The 23,050-nt window shown below is 35.2% G+C and overlaps 5 protein-coding genes, 1 long non-coding RNA gene and 1 pseudogene across 32 annotated transcripts; all 7 read right to left on the minus strand.

Moving 5' to 3' along the window:
• Positions 1–805: 805 nt before the first annotated feature.
• Positions 806–2,261, minus strand: LOC147929088 (type 2 DNA topoisomerase 6 subunit B-like; annotated as a pseudogene). The gene is made up of 4 exons (XR_015578744.1): positions 1,928–2,261; positions 1,650–1,794; positions 1,341–1,563; positions 806–1,238 (listed from the first exon to the last, which is right to left on the minus strand). The product of XR_015578744.1 is annotated as a type 2 DNA topoisomerase 6 subunit B-like (transcript).
• A 3,681-nt stretch (positions 2,262–5,942) lies between these two features.
• LOC104734334 (uncharacterized) lies at positions 5,943–10,226 on the minus strand. Of its 25 annotated transcripts, none has more exons than XM_087481265.1 (14): positions 9,490–10,226; positions 9,028–9,152; positions 8,840–8,945; positions 8,668–8,738; positions 8,380–8,541; positions 8,206–8,272; positions 8,057–8,120; positions 7,726–7,854; positions 7,454–7,539; positions 7,172–7,376; positions 7,017–7,076; positions 6,893–6,937; positions 6,276–6,787; positions 5,943–6,191 (listed from the first exon to the last, which is right to left on the minus strand). In XM_087481265.1, exons 9-14 carry the CDS (start codon positions 7,516–7,518, stop codon positions 6,110–6,112), a joined length of 969 nt encoding a protein of 322 aa, XP_087337391.1. In that variant the 5' UTR covers positions 7,519–7,539; positions 7,726–7,854; positions 8,057–8,120; positions 8,206–8,272; positions 8,380–8,541; positions 8,668–8,738; positions 8,840–8,945; positions 9,028–9,152; positions 9,490–10,226; the 3' UTR covers positions 5,943–6,109. The 25 variants fall into 23 exon arrangements, 19 of the variants coding, with proteins under 19 accessions (XP_087337391.1, XP_010452185.1, XP_087337392.1 ...); XM_010453883.3 differs by having other exon boundaries at positions 8,206–8,305; XM_087481266.1 differs by having other exon boundaries at positions 8,206–8,314.
• Positions 10,227–11,533: 1,307 nt separating this feature from the next.
• Positions 11,534–13,006, minus strand: LOC147929089 (uncharacterized). Its single transcript, XR_015578745.1, has 2 exons — positions 11,993–13,006; positions 11,534–11,846 (listed from the first exon to the last, which is right to left on the minus strand). It is a non-coding gene; the product is annotated as an uncharacterized LOC147929089 (long non-coding RNA).
• A 689-nt stretch (positions 13,007–13,695) lies between these two features.
• On the minus strand, positions 13,696–16,383 carry LOC104734335 (uncharacterized). The gene is made up of 6 exons (XM_010453885.3): positions 16,024–16,383; positions 15,128–15,622; positions 14,839–15,007; positions 14,306–14,761; positions 14,144–14,223; positions 13,696–14,046 (listed from the first exon to the last, which is right to left on the minus strand). Exons 1-6 carry the CDS (start codon positions 16,102–16,104, stop codon positions 13,915–13,917), a joined length of 1,413 nt encoding a protein of 470 aa, XP_010452187.1. The 5' UTR covers positions 16,105–16,383; the 3' UTR covers positions 13,696–13,914.
• Positions 16,384–18,148: 1,765 nt separating this feature from the next.
• Positions 18,149–20,235, minus strand: LOC104734337 (putative E3 ubiquitin-protein ligase LUL1). Of its 2 annotated transcripts, none has more exons than XM_010453888.3 (4): positions 20,099–20,235; positions 19,064–19,290; positions 18,510–18,969; positions 18,149–18,400 (listed from the first exon to the last, which is right to left on the minus strand). In XM_010453888.3, exons 2-4 carry the CDS (start codon positions 19,207–19,209, stop codon positions 18,296–18,298), a joined length of 711 nt encoding a protein of 236 aa, XP_010452190.1. In that variant the 5' UTR covers positions 19,210–19,290; positions 20,099–20,235; the 3' UTR covers positions 18,149–18,295. The 2 variants fall into 2 exon arrangements, with proteins under 2 accessions (XP_010452190.1, XP_010452189.1); XM_010453887.3 differs by having other exon boundaries at positions 20,046–20,184.
• Positions 19,879–20,152, minus strand: LOC109128466 (uncharacterized). Its single transcript, XM_019234829.2, has one exon. It carries the CDS (start codon positions 20,150–20,152, stop codon positions 20,042–20,044), a length of 111 nt encoding a protein of 36 aa, XP_019090374.1. The 3' UTR covers positions 19,879–20,041.
• Positions 20,236–20,786: 551 nt separating the features above from the next.
• Positions 20,787–21,314, minus strand: LOC109128431 (uncharacterized). Its single transcript, XM_019234707.2, has one exon. It carries the CDS (start codon positions 21,142–21,144, stop codon positions 20,950–20,952), a length of 195 nt encoding a protein of 64 aa, XP_019090252.1. The 5' UTR covers positions 21,145–21,314; the 3' UTR covers positions 20,787–20,949.
• Positions 21,315–23,050: the final 1,736 nt, after the last annotated feature.

Genomic DNA, 23,050 nt, shown 5'->3' on the forward strand with positions numbered 1-23,050 from the left:
TAATTCGTAATTGTTTATTTATTTATTATATTTCCGAGAGGTAATGAATAATAACCACAAAAAATTACATTTTAACTATAGAGGGTAATATTTAGATAACATAAATATATAATACTCAGTTCAACTAGGTACAACTAAAAATATATTTAGATTTGCATTTATATTTAAAATATGAAAATGATAATTAAGGTTTATAAGAATTTCTTTACATATTGAACTATTAAATAACCATGTTTAATCAACAATACAAGAATTTATCACTTTCTAATATATACTATCGTTTTCACATAAAACACTCTTTATAGTATAAGGAAGACTTAGTAAGTGATCACCCCAAATGAAGCAAAAGAGGTGAAAACCAAGTTTTTATGAACATTGTGTTATGAAAAACTTGTATATGCTAATTAATAGTGATAAATTTTGTGGCCAACTACTAATTTATAATTTATATTATAGTTCAACTAGAAATACGAAAAAAATGCAAAAATTCAACTATGAATACGAGAGTACAACTGAACAACTATGGAGTCACAAACTTTTTGATTGAGTACCCTACAAACTTTTTGATTTTTCCTTGAAAATGCTAGGGAGTGTTATAAGAATGGACACCACACTTGTGAGCACACTAGTACGAGACGACTTGTGGAAGTGTCGAGGTGGTGGTGATGGAAGTGAATTTAGTATCCGGTTTTGAGGCTTTATCTAAGGAGAATCCGCACAAAGATAAAAGACTCAACGAGACAACGAATCAGCCAAGTGAGGGGAAACCAGACATACTTAGAAGAAACACAAGAACAAGACGATGTTTTGAAGCAAACGACAAACTGATTTTTTTTATTACTTAGAAATGCGTCCATACAAAATGCTGAACCAAACGGTCATAAAATATGCAGAAAAGGAAACTAGATATGCGAAGTAATGGAGGAGAACGTTGGAGTTTCTAGCTGTTTGGCATTGATGGTGGAGCATTGACGATGGTGGCTGAGAAGATACTCATATCTTTAGGGTTGAATGGACGTCCTGGATTGTATTGATGAAATGAAGGGCCTGGATCAAAAGAAATGGGCATGGACTTGAGAAGAAAGGCAAGAGGATCACCGAAAAAAGAATGTTTCCCTTTCTTTGAGTCTTTACGTGTAGCCAAGAACCGATAAGCAATCTCCATGGAAGTCCAAGTCACTAGAGGAGAATATTAGGCCTGCTATTGATCTTGCAAGGTCAGGGACATAGCTGAAAATCTAAGAAAGATAAACACCAACAACAACAAAATCTTTGGTCAAACCTGTCGAAATTTAAGAGATTGACACTAAAAGTTCAAAACAGATTGACCGATATAGCACCTTACGAGCATGTGAGCTTAGAAGAAAACCTCATTTTTAGCCTTCAAATCATCAAATTTCTCATTCGAGAAACACATGTTCATCTTGATCATTCAAACACATGTTCATCTTGATCATTCACATTCGCCAAGATCAAACCATAACTTTTCCAGTCCATCTTTCTCAATGCACTCAAGGCAAAATGTGGAACTGGGGAAGGTGAGAAGTTGTCAAAGTATAAAACCTGGGAAAATCCAACATTTTAAATTCAGCCAATCATACGTTACATCTCATTATGAGCTATTGTATTAGTTTGAGACTTAAACAAACCTTTGTTTTGCCGTTGAATGATCTGCTGCAATGATGAGTTGTCTCTAGCAAGTCACTTATCACAATCACCACTTCAACCATCCCTCCAACTCTCTTATGTTGGTCTTCATGGCATATAGTTCCACTTCCAACTTTTAGATGCTCTCTGAAAGTAAAATATACCCAGATTTTTAAGACTTAACTTGCAGAATAACTTAACAGACACTTCAATTAGTAGAAACGAACTAAGTTATGTATTAAATGTGCCAGAAACAAGAATAGTGTTACATATTATATACCTATCAGAGAAGTAATGGTCACACATTGTATCCAAACAGTTCCCATGCCTTAATACATAGTCCTCAAGACCAAACTTTAACCGTTCAAGATTGGAGGCAGTAAAGCATGGAGTTTTCTCATCGTTCACTGCAAAGACGTATTGAGTTTGAGTACTAGGAGAAGCCCCTTGTTTAACCATTAGATCCATTGTGACATTTAGAGAGAAAGAATGAACCAGATTTTTAGTTCCATGATTTTATCAGTCTGTCACCAATTTAAAAGATATAGGAGATCATCAACGGCCAAAGCTCTGCAGTATAAATCTAACCACTAAACAAGCTTTGGTAATTCATGACACTGAGTCATTGCTTTACCTAATTAAAGCAGTAATCTACTTGTTAACTAAAGAGCGACCCTCAAAGAATTCAAAGAATAAACTGTCATCCCAAACTGACCAATCGCCATTGGAATTCAGAACCGTTCTTCTCCCTTAGATAGGGGATATGTATGATTTTAACTTTGGTTCTACAACAAGTTGGCAGCAGTATTTTTTGAAATGTTATGTCTTTAACTTTGGGTCACATCATCCCATATTCTGAACACTAACTACCAATAAGCATACACTTAATTTCAGTTGAAATCAGTATGTAAAAGATAAAAAAAAAGGATTTATAAGAGAAAGGAAGACCTTTTGAAAGAAGCCAAGTATCGGGGGCACAAGAACATCCATACTCCCAAAAACACTCAAGGATACTTCCGTCCCACTGAAAACAACACAAACCGAGAATATACAAACAAGTCAAGACACTCACAACGACTTAAAAATCAATATATAAAAAAAGATATAGATTGAAGAATCTACACACCTAAACTTTACACCATTCTTAGACTGAGAAGGTTGCCTTTTAAGTCTCTTGTTTGATATATACTCATCAAGATAGTATACCTCATCGCCAGTCAAGCCTGCACTTCTAGAGAAGAACAATAACAAGTTCCACAGTGGCTCAACATGTTCCCCTTATTGAACTTATAATAGGCAAATCTAAAGGCCATAAGCAAAATCAATCAGAGGGACCAAAACTTACAAGTCGTCTTGACAGAGAGTAACCCATCTGCATCACATAAAACCCACACCAGTCAGAGACTCTTTAAACTTAGAGAATTTGCATTAAATCAAATCAATACAGACCCCAAATCTTCATCTATATATAATAAACCGTAAAATAAAACCCTATGAGAAAATCCTATACTTTTGCCTAGAAAACTTTAAATCTCCAAGACTTTTGTTTACCATTTCTTTGCCTCATTTTTTTTCTTCTGTGGGGCATTTGGTCGAACAAGTTGTGAGCGGATTTTGCTTTCACCAGCCTCTTATTCTTCTTTGCTATGAGAGAGAAGCGACACTATATTTAGCTAAACAGAAAGAAAAAGACATATAGTTGGAGGAAACTCGATGATAGAACAACAACGTTTTGCAATTTCATATCTTTATCGAATCAAACGTATGTAGGAAACTCGATGAGCAGTAACAATCAACAGAGTGGAATCATCGAAATATCAAATCGAACAAAACATAAATCACGAAAAGGTTTAGGGTATTTTTGGTATCCATACCATAGACGGGGATTCTCTTAACGATCGACCACTTCATCATCGTCCTCTCTGTAGCTTTCTCCAGAGAGCTTCTTAAACAATTTCAGGTTATCAGCAGAACATGAAACCTCTAAAGAAAATGATCTGTTTCTTCTTTCAGGTTGCAAATGAGCCAAAGCAAGACCCCTGAACCTTTTCTCTTCCTTAGCCCGCTGAGGATACCGACGGTTTCGGTTCTTGAGATTGCTCTGTTCATCAAGCTCATCGCCATTGTATCTTGCTCTATTGTTGTTTCACACCCACTGTTGAAGATCGGCGACTGAGGAGGTTGAAGAGAAGGAGAGAACAACCCACAAGTTTTGGACTCACGCAAAATATAAACTAGATCTACAACTTTGTTCTTGAGAGAGAAAGCGAACAGTGAGCCCTCTGCTAATTTTTTTTCTTTTGCCATGATTTTAGTAGAAGAAGATGAATCAAATTAGAAGAAATCAATCTCATATTTTTTTGCCAACCCAAATTTAAGAGAATCCCAAAAAAATCAGGAATCGATCCTTCAAGGTTTTTGTGTTCTTTCTCTTAAAAATCAAAGACAATTTTAAATGTAAATGACATAAACCGTAATAAAACACACAAGTCTTTAAATACACTTGTAAATCTTCATAAACCTATTATAAAATCTTTTAAAACATCTGTAAATTTTTTAAAAACCTTTGTAAATCTTTTAAAAGCCCTTGTAAATTATCTTAAAACCTTTAAACCCCCTTGTAAATCTTTTAAACACTTTTGTAAAACTTTTTAAAACCCTTCTAAAATCCTTTAAAACTCATGTAAAATCATTTAAAACCCTTATAAAGTCTTTTTTTTTTTAATTGTAAATTCGTTAATGTCCTTGTAAATCCTTAAAAACCTATTAAAAAAAATTAAAACCCTTGTAAATCCTTTCAAAACCTTAGAAAAATTCTTGAATTTTTTTTTCAAACCCTTTTGAAAAAACTTGTAAATCCTTTTTAAAACTGTTGAAAAACTCCTATAAAATTCAGTGAACCGCCAAAAACAAATTTTGGCTGTTGGAATTTCTTTTCGCGGAAAAATTCAATTTTTCATTTTATTGATTTAAATATTTTTCAAATAGAGATAACACTAGCAATAAAAATTAAAAGAGGAAAAACTGAAAATGACACAAAAAGACATTTTTGAAAAGGGATATCAACAAAAAGGTATTTCTAACAATTTCTAGTTATATTTCTTGTAACTTTATCTTTATTTTCCAAAAAAAAATGCAAATCAACTATACAAAATTAAAACCGTACATACTATAATTATATATGTATTTTCTAAAAATATTTACAGTCACATATATTAAATTTTTAAATTGTAAAAATGGACTTGAGTTACTAATCACTTGAATTTCGATTTGATATATTATTTATCAAAGGTTTACAATTTGAAGGTGGTGATGACATGTTATATTATGTAATTTTTGAATTTGTGAAATTGATCTGTCTTTTTGGAGATAAAGGATAAAATTACAGGAAAATAAAAAGAATTGGCGATGTTTTTGTTTGTAGAAAACACTAATAAGAAAGATGTGTTAATTAGATTTATTATTACACAATTGATTACGGCTGTAGCTTTAGACTTTTTACTGTAGATTTTTTTGCCATAATTGTAGATTCTATTGCTCTGTCTACCAAAAAAAAGATTCTATTGCTCTAGTATTTTGGCTGTAGAAATTAAAATTTTGGAAAGCTTAAAATTGTGGGCTTTAGAAAAAAATGACATTGTGGAGATCATTCCCAAGATAATCAGAGTAGTAGAAGTCGACAACATTAGGGGTGTCAAATGAAATTATTCTAGAAACATTATCACCCTTGTAACAATAAAGGCTAATGGAGAGTTTCTTAATGGTTGTGTTGGATATGACGTTTGAAAGTTTTGGATAATACAAGCGATATCGTATGGTTAAGTCTTCGAGTACAGGGAAAACAGGGAGAAACACATTAGATAATTGATTGAATCCATTTTAAATCTTTAAGAATTTATTGACTTTATAAGTTTCTCAAACACTTGCCAATCAATATAATATTAATTCATCTAAAATAAGACTATCTCCAATGTGTTCATCTTTTTTTTTTTGTCACTAGCAATCATATTATTTCATCTAAAATAAGACTACTCCAATGTATTCCTCTGTTTATACTTAGGAATTTTCTCCAATATTGATTAGTTTGTTTTGTGATTCGTGAGTCGTGAGCTGAGAGGGTTTGTGATTTTGATATGATTGGCGTGAGTCTCAAAAGCCAACGACATTTTGATTTCTTTCGGTAGTTTCTAATTAGTTAGGCTAACTTTTTTTTGGCCTATTTTTATCTTACACTACTTATTTTTCATAAGCCCTTTTCTTTTCTTTTTTCTTCCCAAACATCTTGCAAAAACAAGAAAACAAAAACTATGCGTTGGATCCTAGGCAAATGCTTATCATATGCTGTCATGGGTCAGAGACGGGTCAAAGGGTCAAAAATGAGTTACTTACAAAAAAAAACCAAGATAATAAAATAGCAATACGAATTTTTAAAAGGCAGAAGAAAATCTCTGCGGCTCAGAAATCAGAACTTTCCATCCGCAAAGAAACCATGGAAATTGAAAAGTTCGAGATAGGTCTCGTACCTATACTTCTCCACCATATACCTACAAAACAAAACACACAAATCAGGACGGACAAACGAAATAAAAAATTTGTTTAAATGAAAAAACATAGTTTCACAAACTTACGTCCCCGCGTATTCACCAGCTATACTCCATTGATGAAATAGTGACGGGTAGAGCACAGTGGGCAATGTTATGGGTGCATTGTCGAATAGTGATTCTAACAGAAGCCCGGCCATGTATCCGGCAGACTGCATGGCCGCTGTTACTTTGTCGAGAGGGGTTGTGATGACTATACCGGCACTGGTCGCACCCCGATTCCAACCCGCACAAAATTGGTTCAGTAGAATGGAAGGTATGTTGTTGAAAACCGTTGTAGCTAGGTTATGGTCTGGAACAGAGTCGTCTCTTCCGTTCAGAAACGACTCCGCTGCCAAATTCTTGATAAGAACACAAGCTTCCGTTGCATCTGTGTCATCAGACTGAGATGACCAACCCGACGAGTCTGACTCTTGTCCAGACCCAGACGACCCAGACCCTGAGCCTGAGCCTGACCCTGACCCTGATCCAGACCCTAACCCTGAGCCTGAGCCTCCTGAGCCGCCAGAGTCAGATTGTGAGTCTGAGTCTCTGGCTGGCTGCAACATTTGCAAAACTCTATCATTTCAAGGCATGCTTCATACACAATCTACTATATAATATCGATATGAAGGCTTGACAAAAAAGGAAGAACTAACAAAAACCTGAAAGGAAGAACCAGAGCCGGACGGACCAGTCAAGGTTAACATCTACAGATTTAGGTTTCAGGAAAACGTGTGAAAATAGATTCAACATTTTTGACAAAAGAATGTAAGAAAAGAAACTCACCGGCGGAGAGGATGCAGTGTAAGAATTTTTATGATCTCCAAGATCAATAGAGCTTATCATCTAAACAATTTAAGATTTTATACCAGCATCAGAATAATCATCACATATACGTTTCTAAAAAGAAAAAGAAGAATACAGTCAACATTAAACATTACCTTAATACTCCACAGGTCCATAATCTTTTCTAGCCCTTCCGCGTCATCAATCAATTGGGACTCATAATTCAGGTCTCCTATCTTATCCGTCTCTCCGACCTTCAAAATGTTTTCCAATCCATCCAGACATTCTAAGATGATTCTTAGATCTGAACATACCAGGGGATCACATAAAGGTTTTATGCAACTCTGCTCCACCATGTATCTGAATCACACCAATGGAGATTGTGAACTGATGATCATCACTAAGCATGAAAAATGGAAAGAAAAGACAGGACGTACTTGATTTGATCATGAGAACCCCCTAAGTTGGTATCTGAAATTGTCCATACAGCTTTTGTCTTCATGTCAAATACAACATTTTGAGCCTGTATGACCAACGTTGGAATCAAATTTGTATGAATAACTGACTGTTATCATCAGGGAAAAGGAAAGACATATAGAAAACAATTACTGATAGAAACAAGCAGTCATATACAGAAGGTTTAAGTTTATGTTCTGCAACCTTAACAATCAAAAGCTAAGGCACATGATGAAGCAACAAAATTGCTCACCTGAATTTGTTTCTCAGTGCCTGCAGTGATATTTGCAATTGTAGAGCAAGCTTCCCTCTTTATACTTTTCTTATAGTTTTGAGAAAGCAGGTTGGCAAGAATGGGTAAAGCACCACTGGTGATCAGACACTGAAAAATAAGTTCAAAGAGGTTTATTCAGAGAAAACAAAAGATACCCACATATAACGAAGTAGGCCCTGCATCCTATCTACTAGTATCAGTATGATTTTATAAGCTTTCAACAGTTTTCTTGTTTTGAAACCCAATAAATCCACTAGGTGGGCAGCAGAAGTGTTCGAGAAGGTTTCATAAATGAATATGAATTACATACTTGGGTCTGCTGATTATTCCCAATGGTATTAAATGCAGGAGCAATCACAGATGCAGAATAGTGTCTGCAAAAGAAAGAATTGTTAGTTTCACTATCCAAACGTGTCGAACGGTCAAAAGATGTATATATCAAGTTTTTAAAATACTAACTGGAGAAGAACAAGAATTCTTTGGACAACAGCAGCCTTGATTGTATTCTGGATTTCATCTTCTAAATCTTCAGACCAATACCAAAGTGCCAAGCAATCACCTATCAAGACTACTTCATCATTCGCGAGAGAGAGAGAGAGAGAGAGAGAGAGAGAGAGAGAGAGAGAGAGAGACCTGGCCAAAGGGCGGCAGAGGCTGGCCATGGCAGAAGTTTGACATAATCGAAGTGGCAGTTCTACTAAGCATCGACGATGTTGTATGCTCGTTCAGCTGAGCAAACAGTGGCATCAATGCCCCACACCTAAGAACATATTCACAGAACTGTGCACATACAGCCTGTATCTACAAAGGTACAATACTTATCAGTTGGGGAAGCAAGAAGCTGGAAATAACTATCATGGAATAACAAAATCACAGATTACACTAGTTATCGAAATATCAATTGGGGCCTTTTCTTCTAACCTGAAGATCGTGGAGATTTCGAAACTCAAAGAAACGAGGCACAATTCCAGATTCGGTAGGAGGAGTTATCTCTGGACAAAAATATAAAACAATAAAGAAACATTCCTAATGATAAAAACGTATCTGCCGATCGATCAAGAAATGTGAACAAGAAAAGAAGATGAACTCTTACTCAATGAGAGAATCTTTCGAAACTTGGTAGTGGATTGAAGCAGTAACGAAGGATCATCTGACATAAACCGAGCGATACTAACGGAAACATCATCGTCAACCTCCTCCTACGGAATTAAAGAACTCTCGACTGCCTCACTAATCCAACAAAATCGCCAGTAGATTGATTACTTGAGAGATTCGACTCACCTTCTTGTCAACGAAGGCAGCGGAAGCGTCGTGAAGATTCTTCATCAAGCTTTCCAGGCGTTTAAACGGACCTCTGTCTTCGCGTTGGGTCACAGCCACGTGAAGTTCTCTCTTCGTCGAACTTTCTAAAGCCATTTGAATCAAAGAAAATCGCAATTTACAAGACTGAAAAGAACCTTGAAATCTCACTGAAAAGAAAAGGGTTATAACGAACGAAATTGAGAAGGAGCGAAAAGCAAAGATGAATTTTGATGAAGCGAAGCGAAAAAAGTTTTTTTTTTTTTTTTTTTTAAAAAAAACCCCAAAATCATCAAAACGGCCCAACAATCCGTTAATTTAATTTTTGTTTTTATAAAACAAAAATAATAATATAATTAAAAAAAAAAAAAAAAAAAAATTTGCCCAATGGAAGAGAGCAGCAACAAAACGTCCCCAGGCCCACATTCTTAAACGACATCGTACCTCGATATCAGCTACATTAACACAGCTGATTCTCCCGCTGCTAGAAGGAGATCTCCACCGTCCGATGATCGTTGCTACTTTCGTGAGGACCCAATATCAACCGTCCATTCGGTTCAGTCAGATTCTCTAATTCGGAAACTCGAATCTGACGGTGGAGGAGAGAGATCTCGTCTCTGCTCAGCTCAGCTCAGCTCAGCTCCGTGCGCTGATCCCGTAACTTGCCGGACGTTTCACCTCCTCAACTTCCTCTTTCGCCGGTTTCTCCATCGCCGTCGATCATCCGTCTGAGTAAAAGCATCCGCCGCGAATCTTCGAGGTTACACGGCGCTCGCTGAGATATGGAGTTCCATGACTGGTTTCGTCTGCGATTTACCGCCGGGATATCATCTCAGGAGTTTCTATTCGACTTTAGAGATCTCTGGTCTCCAAAACAACGTCGTTTTGATGAGACTTTTAGGGTTTGAGATAAGGTACAAATCGAGAATCCCAGAGCCTTTGAGGACGTATTCTTCACCTTGAAACGGGGAAGATGAAATCGCCGAACGATATATTGTGCCAGAAAAATCTATTTTTGTAGCCCAATCTGGTCGTGAAGCAGAGAGAGAGAGGAAGAAGAAGAAGAAGAAGAAGAAGAAGAAGAATCAGGACGGAAGCTTTCCTTTCCTTTTTCTGTATATTGGTCAAGTAGTCAAGTATAAACCAGTTGTAAATAGCTTACTTTCCGGTTTAGTGATTCTGGTCTAAGCCAATGTCTCATTTCATATCAATTAAATCCCGGTTGTAATTTATTTACGGTATTCATATGGTATAATAAGACTAAGAGCAAAATCATATCACATATAGGAAACAGACTATACAGAAATTTATTTGAATTTGAGATTGTTTTATATTTATGAATGATATTGCAACAATGTGGGTTAAACTAAGTATGCAATTGAAAATAATGGTTACACTAGGTATTACCCTGCGGAATTTTTTTTTGATAAAAATTTGTATTAATTTATTTTGTTATTATTTTATTTATTAGTTTTTAAAATCTAAATTGTTAAACAGAACTGATATATATTTTATTTGATTAGATTTTTGATAAAAAAAAAAATTAACACTTTCTAGTAAAAAAATGTTGATAAAATTTGTAGTTGTAGATTTTATTAAATTAGATTTGTAAAATTTTAAAATTATAATTTTTTTTTCAAGTACGAATTAGTTTAGATTCGAATATATTTTATTTACTTTTATAGATTTTATTTAATTTTATAGATTTAATTTGCTCTGTTGACAATTTTTTTGTTTATTAATAATTAATAAAGATTAATTAATTAATTAAAATTTTCTAATGGCAAATGAATGTAATTTTTTACACATTTTAAGGTTAGTTTCATATTTGTACTTCCCAATTAATATAGTAGGATTCACAACTAGTCATGTGTGATTATTTTTTTATTTTATTTTAGATGCATGAAATTGCAGACATTAGGCCCTTAAGTTCAGGGTGTTAAAATGAAATCAGTCGTCCTATTTTTCTTTTTGATCGAAATAAAACTATATTAAGTTGGTAAATCAGCGTACAAATTGTCTATCATCCAAGTTGGAGTATTGAAACTGTCAGCGTAAAAACAAGAGTGAGTCCTACCCATTTGAGCAAGATTATGACTTATGAGCAATTTGATTATTACAACACTTGACATAAGTGAAAAAAAAAACTGTTATAAACTTGGAAGCCCAAAACTTGATATCTTGACATATTCCAGCAATAGACGCGCGGCATATAATCCTTTGTTTAAATTGTTGATTAAGATTTGGCAATCTCCTACGAATTGTACTCTAGTAAAACCTCGAATCCACACTTATTGCATTGCTGAAAGTTGGACCAACGCTTCTGCCTCCAAAGGCGAACCTATGATGCTAAGATTGGATGAACGCAATACTTTTGCAATACCTTCATGCTCTCGTATTATTCAGCCACCATTGGTTTGATTTGTGTTAACGCTGAAACTGGCATCAAAATTGCATTTTACATATGGTAATGGAGGGCATAATCAAGAGGATGAAATTGGTGTGTGTATATCGCTTTCAGCCGTCCTATTTAAGGATTTAACCTCCCATTCCATGTATATATCACAATCCTAAAGTACAACAAATTTAAAGCTCTCTTTGTTGTTATTCTTAAAAGTTGCAATGTGGAGCCTCGAGAAAAACTCTCTCTCTCGAGTTGTATCTCAGAACCATGGACAAGGCACTTGTTATGCCCTGTGTAAGTATAATTCCCGATACTTGAGTTTGCTTCTTCTTTCCTTACTTACTCGTTTGATTTTATGACGTCTTGTCTTGTTACATATGGTTTTACTTTTCAGGCCCTGTGGATCATCCCAAAACCAGTTGGAGATGTTACATTTCCTCCTAAAGGGGAAACCTTTTTTTTTTTTTTTTTTTCTCTCTAATCTCCATCCGAAACTAATGAGTCTTGTTTACTATTACGATGAAAGTAATGAATCATGTTCACCTTCTTGCTTTCTCAACCAGCAATCCAGCTTGTCTCTTTCTCCCTCCTCCACGGTGTTGCCTTCCAACTTTGCTTCTTCTTCTTCTTTTTTTTTTTGTAAACTTGTGAATTTCATTTAAAATGAAACGTTTGCAAAGTACAACAATTTAGATACATAAGGCCATCCCTTGCCAAAAAAAATCAAACCAAGAGAGGGTCTAACCTAGCCGGACGATGAGTAGATCAACTAGTCATACCGAAGCCAGGTTTGCAGAAGGTTTTTGAACTTACTGCGATGTTGTTTTGCCAAGATCGCATCCCTGATTTGACGGTCCAGAGCTTTGAAGAGTACCAGAGCATCTGTGGAAATGTTGTTGTGGTAGCGAGTGTTTCTCTCCATCCAGATGGCGTAAAGAGTGGCCTGAGCCACAAGTCTCCGCAAAGAACGGGGAGAGATAGAATCTCTGTTATCCAGCCAAGTAGAAAAAGCTGTCCAAGTGTGAAAAAGGATCGGACCATACCCTAGCCGGACATTGATTTTCATCCAGATTTGCTCACTAACCTCACAATGGAGAAATAAGTGATCCCTTGTTTCCAAATAAGAAGCGCATAGACAGCAACTTGAGTCAATGTCCATTCCCCAACTGACAAGTCTGGCTCTTGTAGGAAGTCTGTTTAAGTGCATCAGCCAGAACATGAAGGCATGCCTCGGAACATGTCCCTTGTACCATACCTGAGTAGTCCATGGTTGGTGCTCCGATTTGGGTCGAAGAGTTTCCCAGGTTCGTTTGGTGGAGAAGTTATTGAGCTCATCTTCCTCTACCAACCACACTAGGGAATCTGATTCTAGGGACAGGGGGACTTGAATTGAGGTGAGATGAATATGGAGGGCTTCAGCTGAAGGTGAACGAGCAGGTCTGAGATTCCATCCGGTTGAGTTACAAGCATCTGAGATTTTGCTTCTTCTTCTTCTTCTTCTTCTTTTTCGTTTTGATCTCTGTTTGGTGATTGATTTTTATTTGTCTTCTTTGTGATGTTCTGTGTTGTGTAGCTAAGACGAGACTTATCGAGTTTGGTGAAACCAAAGGCTGTTGTTGGCCATGGAAGGATGATACAAATATCAGTAGGAACCAAGTGAATGGCCCATATGTTTCTTGTGATATTTATGTTTTTTTTTCCCTTTGTTGCTTCTCTAGATGGTTCACTTTCTTCATAGAATCCGGGATGATGCACACTATATATGACGCAGCAACAATAACGATGGAATGGAAATTTAGTATCCTTTTTCTTGATCTCCGTAAGTGATTTTAAAATCCTTTTCTTTACTGTTTCTTTTTTTTTACTTGTTGTTTAAAGTTAATCCTTATTCAGATGTGGAAATTATTGAATGTGCAGCTTCTTGATAAACTTATCATAGAACGGTGGATTCGAGGAGGCTGCTTGCATATCAAACTTAATGCCCAAGGTTCCATTTTTTTCTGTCTCTTTGGTTGTTGGCTTGGAATATCTTGACTGAAGTGTGGCTTATCATGGCTATGTTGCAGGTTGTACATGATGATGAGCTTTTGAAATTGTGATGGCTAGTGGATTCGATAATATTATATTGCAACATTTGTTCTGATCTTATCAATTCTGTAGTCTGATATCTAATTATATCTTTGATATTTTTAAAAATAAATAGTGACGTCATATAAATAATGAAATTTTAATTCTGATAATGTATATTTTCTTTTTTTTTGCTTCTTACATATCATCAAATAACCAGATCTGCTCTCTCGTAACATAGACAGACAAATTAATTAAAGCTAAACCGAAAACTCGATCCTGATGGTTCAGTTAACCAAAAAGAAAAAAATCGGTTAATCTAAAAACCGATCCAATCCTTTAGGGACTCTAGCTTCACTGCAGATCTACTCTGCTGTCTGAAACAGCGGTTGAGTCACTTAAGTGCTTGCAGACCGGTGGGCATTGCTTCTCTTCCATTTCAAATACTCGTTAACAGCCGTTGTGCCGGTCATGGTGAGTCCAAATCCGATCATAGTGGCTAAGACAATACACATAACCGGCTGCTTAATCTGAAAACAAGTTATGGAAAGAATGTGTGAGGACTCAACCAAGAACCAGAGCTTCCACAAAATTAAGGTTTCTCTGAGACATCACATCAAATCTTACAGCTAAGTCGAAGAGATGAGCGAAGAGGACCACAAAACAGAACTGAATGATTGCGTAGAGCCACACATACTTCTTCTTCACTGCAACAAATCATATCACTTACAACTAATGATCGACTTAGCATAAAGGGTAATATATAATTTCAGAAGGAGTTTATATTACCCATCGCTGTTGATGTCATTGATGCAAGAAGACCTATAATGCAAGAGAACGGTAAAGCTATCGCAACTGCGCTGGATTTCATTTCCATAACCAGAAGCTGCTCGAGGAAACAAAAGTAGGCAAGCATGCTTACAATGACAAGAATTGGAACTTCTTGCCATTCATTATTGAACCATGAAATCTCTATATCCCTGGCTGCTCTAGAACGTTCTTGAGAATCCTGTACACGGAGAAGAGTCACCGGGAGATTTTTCACCTCTTGCTTACACACATCACATGTTATGTTCCCTTTTATTGTGAACCACTTAATCGTGCATGTTTTGTGGGCAAGAGCTAATTCCCCTTTGCACATACATTCCATCTTGAAAGCTTCTGAATCTTCCTCCATTTCAACCATACAGATTCTACAAACAGCTTCTTCTTCAGGAACATCTTCCCCGCCATAATTATTTTCATCTGAACACACATCACTAAAATATAAGGGTTTGTTACACCGGGTGTCAGGAAGATGTGTTTGGGAGGTGATTTCTAACCATTGGGTTTACTTATTTTCGATGCCGGCATCATCTCTAGAATCTTCTCATCCCCCCGAGATGGAGTAGGAATCACACGGAAAACACCTAACGGCTTTACACTTCCATCTTTGTTGAAGAACGTAGGGACAGAGCGTGAACGACGAATAGGCAGTGACTGCTCCCCTTTCTAGCATAAAGAACAGTAAAATTAAGTAAATAACAGAAGCTAAACCGCTTGTTGCGAGAAATGAACAATTCATCTCCCATACTAATGGTATAACCAAGTTTTGTAAGATAGAATACTGACCATGGATGTAACTGGATCAACCTCAACAGCATACCTCCCGTTCATGGACTCAGGGTTTGAGTGAGTTATAGGGGTTACTGGTAAAGACTCTGTCTTCCTAGATTTTCTAGGAGCTAAGAGATTAGTGAGAGACCATGTTCTTGGAATATAAGACTTATCCCTACCACCATCTCCTGAAGGCGACACAGACACAGAAGCCACACCTTCCTCAATATCTGCATTATTGTTACTGATTTTAAAGTTTAGGAGATTCCTTCTGCTTCTTGAAGAGGAAAGACTTATGGAATCATCAACACGTCTCCCAATTCTAGGGCTTGACATTGGAGAAAACTTGAACCTTTTTGAAACAGGGCTTTGGATTAAGGAACCATTTGCTCTCAGGAAATCGCTATGAGCGTCTTCGTGTGCTCTCGATGGTATATCTATCCCGAGAACTCGCCTTCTTTGGTGTTGGCTCGGTGAAAGCTCTTCTGTAATCTCAGCGCAATCACCAACCTGGTAAACTCAAAAGAAGATTCTTGTATCAGTTCCTCATAAAGTTCGATCCATTACCAAATCATGCACCTTAATCAGCAATTACAAACCAAACTTTGTCCCTTAAACCTGTAAACTCCTAAAAAGAAACCGAATTGAAGCAAATTTGCGTAATTTACAAGTGAAGACAGTTCAACAAGTTCTGAAGATCAAAAACAATCCCTTAAACCCTCATCTTATAAACCCTAGACTCTCAAGACCTCAGGTAAATGAGGAAAAAGAAGAAGAAAAAGTTCAATTCTGATAATACCCATGAATTAAAACACCACTGAAATCAGCTTAAAGCATGAAACTTTTGAGGAAAAATTCAAAATTTTTAAGGAATTGAGTTAAGACTTAAAAAAAGAGTGAGAAAAACTCACCATTGAAGCTGGAGAAGTATCTTCGCGAGACCTATGTTCTACTACTCCGCGAGTGTTATCTTTATCATCCATCACCATCATCAAATTGAAGCAAAACCCAGAAATAGTATTTTATATAGCAAAAGAAGAATCTCCAGAACAAAGTGTCAATCTTTAAGACTATAATTATCTGAGGAAGAAGATTTATTAATCAAGGACACTCATCGCTTCAATTCTGTGTGCTCTCTCTGTCTCTCACATTTAGCATCAGTGCCTGCCCCGTTTCTCTCTACTACAAGCGTAAACTGGGACTCGGCGGTTTTTATTTTATTGTTTTGTCCTTATTACTTATTTCAGTAATAAACTCTTTAATTGTTGTTGGTATTATCCCTTAAACGAGTGGTGTATATAGCTTTGATTGGTGACACAAACAAAGCTTTACCACTCTTTTATTTTTTACCAATCATAAAATTTTTATCAACAACTTTATTAAAAACTTTACTCTCAACTTTTTGGTACAGATTTTAATGTACAATTCTTTCTTACCGCTTTGCACTATTTCGTAAAAACTTATAATTTCAGCTTATAATTTTTCTGTACAGCTTTGGATACGTTACTAATCAGACCCTATATTTTTAAAATCAAAATATCCAGCTTTTTTTTATATATCAAATTGTTTCAAGAAAATTAAGTGATCAATGATTTTTATCGACTTAAAAAAATAAAATAATACCTTTCCATTTTCCAACAGAAATCAGTGATTGTTAATCGTTGATTTATCCATATTGTTTATAAAAAAATTAAGATTTATGTATTTTCCTTCTCTTCTAAATTAATTTTTTTATCCTATACAGTATTTTATATAAATTTTCCCACTTTGTTCTTATTTTTTATGTATATTGTTATCTGTCACATTTATTACTTTTTGATTAGGTGATAGGAATTTGATAATTTTCCATAAGTATTTAGTGAATGTTATTCTGCTGACTATTTTACAAAAAATTCAGATCATTTTCCAAATACAGTTTATGTAATTTCTGATCCTTTTTTTTGGAACAAAATCTGAAAGATAAAAAGAAACAATTTATTTTAATTAGATAGAGAAAGAAGTAAACATAACATTGACAGCAATACCACTTCGGACATTAAAAAAAAAAAAAAAAATTGGTCTAGATAAGAGCAACATTCAAATGCGGCATATGGTAGTTACGTTGGCACAAAACTAAGAAATATGTTGGATAAGGCAAAAAAATAAGGTACACGCATCACACCGATGACCATATAAAGTGGATCGATCTCTTGACAACGTAATACCTCAAACCGACAAAATGTATAATTAATGTTCCGATAAAAATGACTAGAAAGATGGTAGTAGCGTACCGAAAGACCCTTGTTAACTGGTTTTGAATACAACTCATGTTGCATTCATCACTCTTGAAGCAAAACTTGATATTAATCAGTCTCATCTCATATTTTTAAATATTAGCATTCTATTACATGGAAGGCCCAAAACTTGGCCCAACTCTGCCAAACTGTGTGGCCACCACTCGACTCGGTGTTCGATCCAAAACTTAAATCAATTTTGAGAGTTTTTTACTTTCACAAAACTTAAATTTCTTGATCTCTCTCTAAAGAAGAGGTTTGTCTATATTGACATTTGGAGCAGCCGAGCATATGGATACTAAATTAACTCCAAACTGGTTCTTACCGTCATACCCACTTGACAGCAAAGCTTTTAACGTCTACTTTGTCGACCACAGCACTTCAGTAATGCCATCGTATGTCAAGAAACCCGGCATCACCTTTGTCTACCATCCGGATTTGGCTGAGGACAACTCTACAGGCAAAAAGATAACTCTGCTTGAACAGCTAGAACCATTTCCAGAAGACGGGGGTTTCGATTTCATTGCTTGGTTTGAGGAAACTACGAAATACGCAGACTTTGTGATTCTTAAGAATGAACACAAGCCCAGTGGAAATGAAGTTCGTAACTGTTCTGTTGGATACAGGAGCCATTTGCTACGTGGATGAGCTTTTCCTCCGCTGCTCCAACCAGAAACCAGACTGCATCAACATACTTCAAACTCTAGGAACCAGAGGTGTGTTTGTAGACTAAACCAATGTAAACTCAATCTCGCCTTGCATATTTGTTAAAAACTCAGTTTCCACCTAATATATATATTGAATCATAACATTTTATGTCTTGAATAAGAATAGCATTATATTACATAAATCGATTGCTTAACTAAAAATGCTCTATCTCCATCTCTATTCTCCTCATTGTTGTTACTCGTTACCCTTCTGCCCTAGTTTCCATATACCACTCTATAGGCTGCCTGCAAACTGGACACAGATTTGCCTGAAACCTTAACGCTTTGGCGCACCCGCTGCACATACACTGCAAACAGAAACAATACACACAAACCAATCTCAAAAATTCATCACACAAAAAGAGCTTCAAATTTTTTTGTTGAGCTGCTGATTTGAAGTAAGAACTCTATATATACCATGTGTCTGCAAGGAAGAACAGCTATATGGCGTGGTTCAGACAAGCATATAACACATTCTTTTCCCTCATAGCAACAACCATCAACGTTGTTCCTCATCCCATATACCTCTTGCAACTCATAACGAAACCCATTCGTCCTCAGATACTGCTTCACCACTCCTATCTTAATCTCTTCTTTCTGCTTAACATAGGTGGTTACTAAAGTAATCTGCGCATCCGTGGAACCCGAGTTTCCTTCAGCCTCCGCCTTAACCCCAAGCGGGTAGACATCTGTTTCTGAGGCCTTGAATAGCTCGGAATCTTCAAATACCGTCAAGTATATACCTGTTCCGGATGGTTGTATGAACTTCTGACCAAGTTCTTTACCGAAATCGAATGTGATTGGAGGCAGAGTATCTTCCTTTGTGGCTCTAAGATTGCATTCTGCTTCTTCTTTAGCAAAGAAAACGACTGTGATCCTGTTCTCACCCACCAAAAGAACGAAAAGGTAAAGCTTTTTAACAAGTTTCAAACTTTTTAACTTAAAACTGCAGATTGGAAATGAAAAAAAACCTTCCGGGCATGGAAGCATCAAACGTGAAGGAGACGAGAAGACGGTTCGGATTCTCCGGGTCGGGTTCGAGGCTTAAAGTCTCCTTCTTTAGATTAACCTCGTTACGAACCGTGACGGGGTGCTCGACGTAAGGAGGAGGCATCATCGGAGATCCAATCAAAGGATCAGGTAGTCGGTAACTGTGGGGAGGATAGTGATGGTGAAAGTGCCACCGCCGCGGTTAAACCTAGATCGGAAAACAAAAAAAGTGAATTTTTTTGAGAAATAGGCTAAAACAGCACTAAAACATCTTTTATAAACGAAAGTGACACTATTTAACATAATTAAAATATTTAAAATTCTCTTTTACTTTTTTTTTGAATTTTTAATTTTTAATTTTACATTTAAAATATAATTTTAAAATACATTTAATATTTTAAATTTAGAATTTAATTTTGATAGATTAAAATTAAAATATAGTAGATGTTTTACTAGATTTTAGAGATGTTTTACTAAATTTGAAAACAAAATAATTTTTAGTGTTATTTACGAGAATCTTCCAAATTTTTTTATCAGATGATTCAGTTGCTAAAAAAAAACGTGGGTTGGATAGAAAAATTTGAGAGCATGTTAACTGAAATCGGAGTGTTAAGTCATGATTTTGTTATCAATGTTAAGTTTATACGATTTTCGTGATAAATGTGTATCGCATAACAGCATAAATAATGTACACACTAATATGCACCGACTATTATATGTTGTCTATAATAATTGTGGTTAGTGGATCATTATAGTAATTGTGGACACTAAACATAGAAAGATCGACCCCTCCATAAATTCAAAAACATCTTGTGAACTTATTATTCTTACTGTTATCCCGTTGCGTACAAGAGAAAAAAAAAAAAAAAAACAAGAAGAGGACCATTATCAAGGTCAGTATAATTCGAAATGTTGATTTTATTGTAATGGATTAAAACAAAAACAAAAAGATTAAATTTTTACTCGTCATCTTCCTCATAAATCGTCCCCAAAGAAGGCGAAGCCGAAACCCTCACCGGATAAACAAGAATCGCCGGTACAATTTCGAGTGGTCCGCTCATCCTCGCCATGATTTGAAAAGATACTAATAGATTCGAAATAGACTTCGGTAGCTTTCGCCTTTGTTTGAGAAGAGATCTATACGGAAAGTATTGTTATTGGTGATATTTATAGAGATAGAAGTACTAATCATTCATCACTCGTGGAGTATATTTTTTTAATATACAAAACAAAAAAAATGTTGATGGAACAGCAAAGAGTGGTTTGGATTGGTGAGACGTAAAGCAAAAGTCACGTGGGGAAAATTACATGTAAGATACGAGTATGACGCGGCTAATCACTTATATGCACGTGAAATTAATGTTTCACATTTACCTTATGTTTGATAACATAATAATTAGTGACGCGTACACACTAAACAATACTAGTAATTTGCAGATACGTGTCTGTCTATATTAAAACATTAATTTTAGAGTAGATTAGATTCTTGTGGTTGAGAAACTCATCTTCACAAAACAAATTTAGCGGTGTGACTTAAATAGATTCTGGTTTTATTTTAGTTTATTCATTTACAAAAATAACAAAATCTATTTGAAGTTTTATTGAAACACTTCAATTTATTGATTTTTTTTTTTTTTTAGATCGGCGCTCGGTTTAGAGGTCTAAACTTTAATTATCAACTCGAAAAATATTGAGCATATGAGATTTGAAAGATCGACGAAAACTTTTTTTATAAAGAACTGAGATTTGATTATACAAAATATACAATACAAAATCCCATGTTATACAATTATGTAGAAAAATTAGGAATCTATTTCCAAAGGTCCAAGACCGGTCGAGTAACAAAACGATCATCATCATTAGAATTTTACACGTTTTCGTTATCTTGTTCGTGATCGGCTTCCTCGGTCTCTCCTCCTTCCAAAATCGTCTCTAGGATCGGAGTAGTCGATGGCTTCGCCGGAGAAATTATCCGCGGTGGAATCGCCTCCATCCACCACGCCACATCCATCTTCACCACCACGGTCATATTCTGATCGCATCGAGTATCAAAGAAACACATATTCGAATCAGTCGATGTTTCTGAGGTTTGCAGAAGTAATTCGATTATTTTAGTGTTTTTTTTCTTTTGAGTTTGATACGTGTTATTGTATATCAATATATAGAGAGGAAAGAGATGTGGAGAATTGTGAAATAATGATGGGTTGACGTGAGAGTTGGACAAGTGGACGATCCACAATGTTGAAGTTAGTTGTTGACTTGGTCTTATTTGCTAATAATAATAATAATGAGAACCAAAACAAGAATGTTCTAGAACCTGTTGTTGTTCCTTGTTATAAACAAATGTCGGATGTGCAACACGTGTGTATCTTGCTGTCTAACACATCTCTATCTATGGTAAGATATTGTTTTGATGTTTTTTGTCTATTCTAAGATATTTTACTATTTTTTATGCGTTATTACTAAAGACCAGATTTTTTTAGGAGTCATTGGTTATCAGACAAAACACACAACAAGTCTTAACGAGTGTGAAGTTTCTCACCAATTGTGTAGGTCATTTGGACAAATGAACACTAAGTCTACCAATTATTATTAGTTTTAGACCGTGTCTTAAACGTATGATTAACGATAACGTTTGAAGTTAGTCAGGCCCACGTTAAAGTGTATCATGGGCTCGTTCATAAATTTAGTTCTTATGGGCTCTCAAACATTAGATCTTTAATATTTTTTGTAAGAGCCATGAGAAAGAGACCCATAAGATCAAAGGTTTTTTAGTACTGATTCATTTAGTAGTTTATCAATTTCGAATATCTTGATGTAATTTTTATTAGAAAATACACCAGAAAAAAAAATGAGAAGTAATAAAAGGTACATATACATAACAATTTGATGACACTGGACTTAAATCGCTGGAAAACATGCCAAATGTAAAGTTGATCAAACATTAAAACTAAAGTTACAAGAGCAATCAATTGATATATATTATAAGATGCCTTAACCTGTTCATATAATTAAGTTAATTAGACAATAAGTCAATGACCTGAAAAGGATTGGATAAGATAAGGATATTTGAAAGGTTGCTTTCATTCTTTTCCCCGTATTTTAGTTTTCTTAACTTGTGATTTTTCCCCTCATTTGATATTAACTTTGCCATTGATGATATTGTGACATGTATGAGATGCATAACCAAAATAATAATAAAAACTTCCCCTGAATTAGTAGGTACCCATGTTGTCACTAGATGATTCGAAATTTTTACGTAAAAGATTAAATTATATCTAGGGAATTATTGGGAATCTTGTGATCGAACATGTCACCTAAAAGTGAACTTATCACATCACATTAAGTTTTGAACAAAAAATGCTCACACTAAATTTTGATATATGTCAGAACTATGTTTCACCAATCAAGAATAAGGATTTGATGTCACTAAGCCAAATTCTACAAACGGAATAAACTTATTTTTGGATAGTCAAAACACTTTTTAATTCTAAGCGGGAAACCAAGTAAGTTAACTAGGCCGTGACAAAGACAAACTAATTTTTTTTCTCTTGGATGATCAGATATTTAGTGCATGGATGAAGAAGACATTAAGCTATTGATGCCAATAAAATAATATGATAGATGTTGGTTATGGAATTTTCATTAAATTTCTTTTAACAAAAGAAAAGAATTTCCATTAAATGTAATTAAGAAAAAATAGGAACAAAAGTCTACCGAAATTGTTGTATGTTTGTTTTGTTTGATGAAAATTTGATTTAAATGATAATCTGTTTAATTAACGACAAATCTACCATGTCATATGTTTTTCTGATTTTTGTTTAATTTCTTTAAAGATCGATTAATAGGCTTATTAAGAGTCCATTTTTAGAATATAACAAATACATAGAGATATACAATATGCTGATGACTACTTTGACAAAATATATGACATTTTTCCAACAATTATATGTTCGGTGATAAAACAA

This window comes from Camelina sativa, chromosome 13, assembly GCF_030686135.1.
Source record: "Camelina sativa cultivar CO46 ecotype springtype chromosome 13, ASM3068613v1".
NCBI classification, from domain to species: domain Eukaryota; kingdom Viridiplantae; phylum Streptophyta; class Magnoliopsida; order Brassicales; family Brassicaceae; genus Camelina; species Camelina sativa.

Coding starts and splice junctions, on each gene's coding strand:
- LOC109128466 (XM_019234829.2), bottom strand. CDS start 20,152: ATGGCGAGGATGAGCGGACCACTCGAAATTGTACCGGCGATTCTTGTT.
- LOC109128431 (XM_019234707.2), bottom strand. CDS start 21,144: ATGTGTTTCTTTGATACTCGATGCGATCAGAATATGACCGTGGTGGTG.
- LOC104734337 (XM_010453888.3), bottom strand. CDS start 19,209: ATGATGCCTCCTCCTTACGTCGAGCACCCCGTCACGGTTCGTAACGAG. Junction 18,970..19,063: donor GATGCTTCCATGCCCGGAAG/GTTTTTTTTCAT, acceptor GGGTGAGAACAG/GATCACAGTCGTTTTCTTTG. Junction 18,401..18,509: donor TTCTTCCTTGCAGACACATG/GTATATATAGAG, acceptor TTCTGTTTGCAG/TGTATGTGCAGCGGGTGCGC.
- LOC104734335 (XM_010453885.3), bottom strand. CDS start 16,104: ATGATGGTGATGGATGATAAAGATAACACTCGCGGAGTAGTAGAACAT. Junction 15,623..16,023: donor ATACTTCTCCAGCTTCAATG/GTGAGTTTTTCT, acceptor TGAGTTTACCAG/GTTGGTGATTGCGCTGAGAT. Junction 14,047..14,143: donor CTCATCTCTTCGACTTAGCT/GTAAGATTTGAT, acceptor ACTTGTTTTCAG/ATTAAGCAGCCGGTTATGTG.
- LOC104734334 (XM_087481265.1), bottom strand. CDS start 7,518: ATGAAGACAAAAGCTGTATGGACAATTTCAGATACCAACTTAGGGGGT. Junction 7,077..7,171: donor TGGACCTGTGGAGTATTAAG/GTAATGTTTAAT, acceptor TAAATTGTTTAG/ATGATAAGCTCTATTGATCT. Junction 6,938..7,016: donor ACACTGCATCCTCTCCGCCG/GTGAGTTTCTTT, acceptor CTAAATCTGTAG/ATGTTAACCTTGACTGGTCC.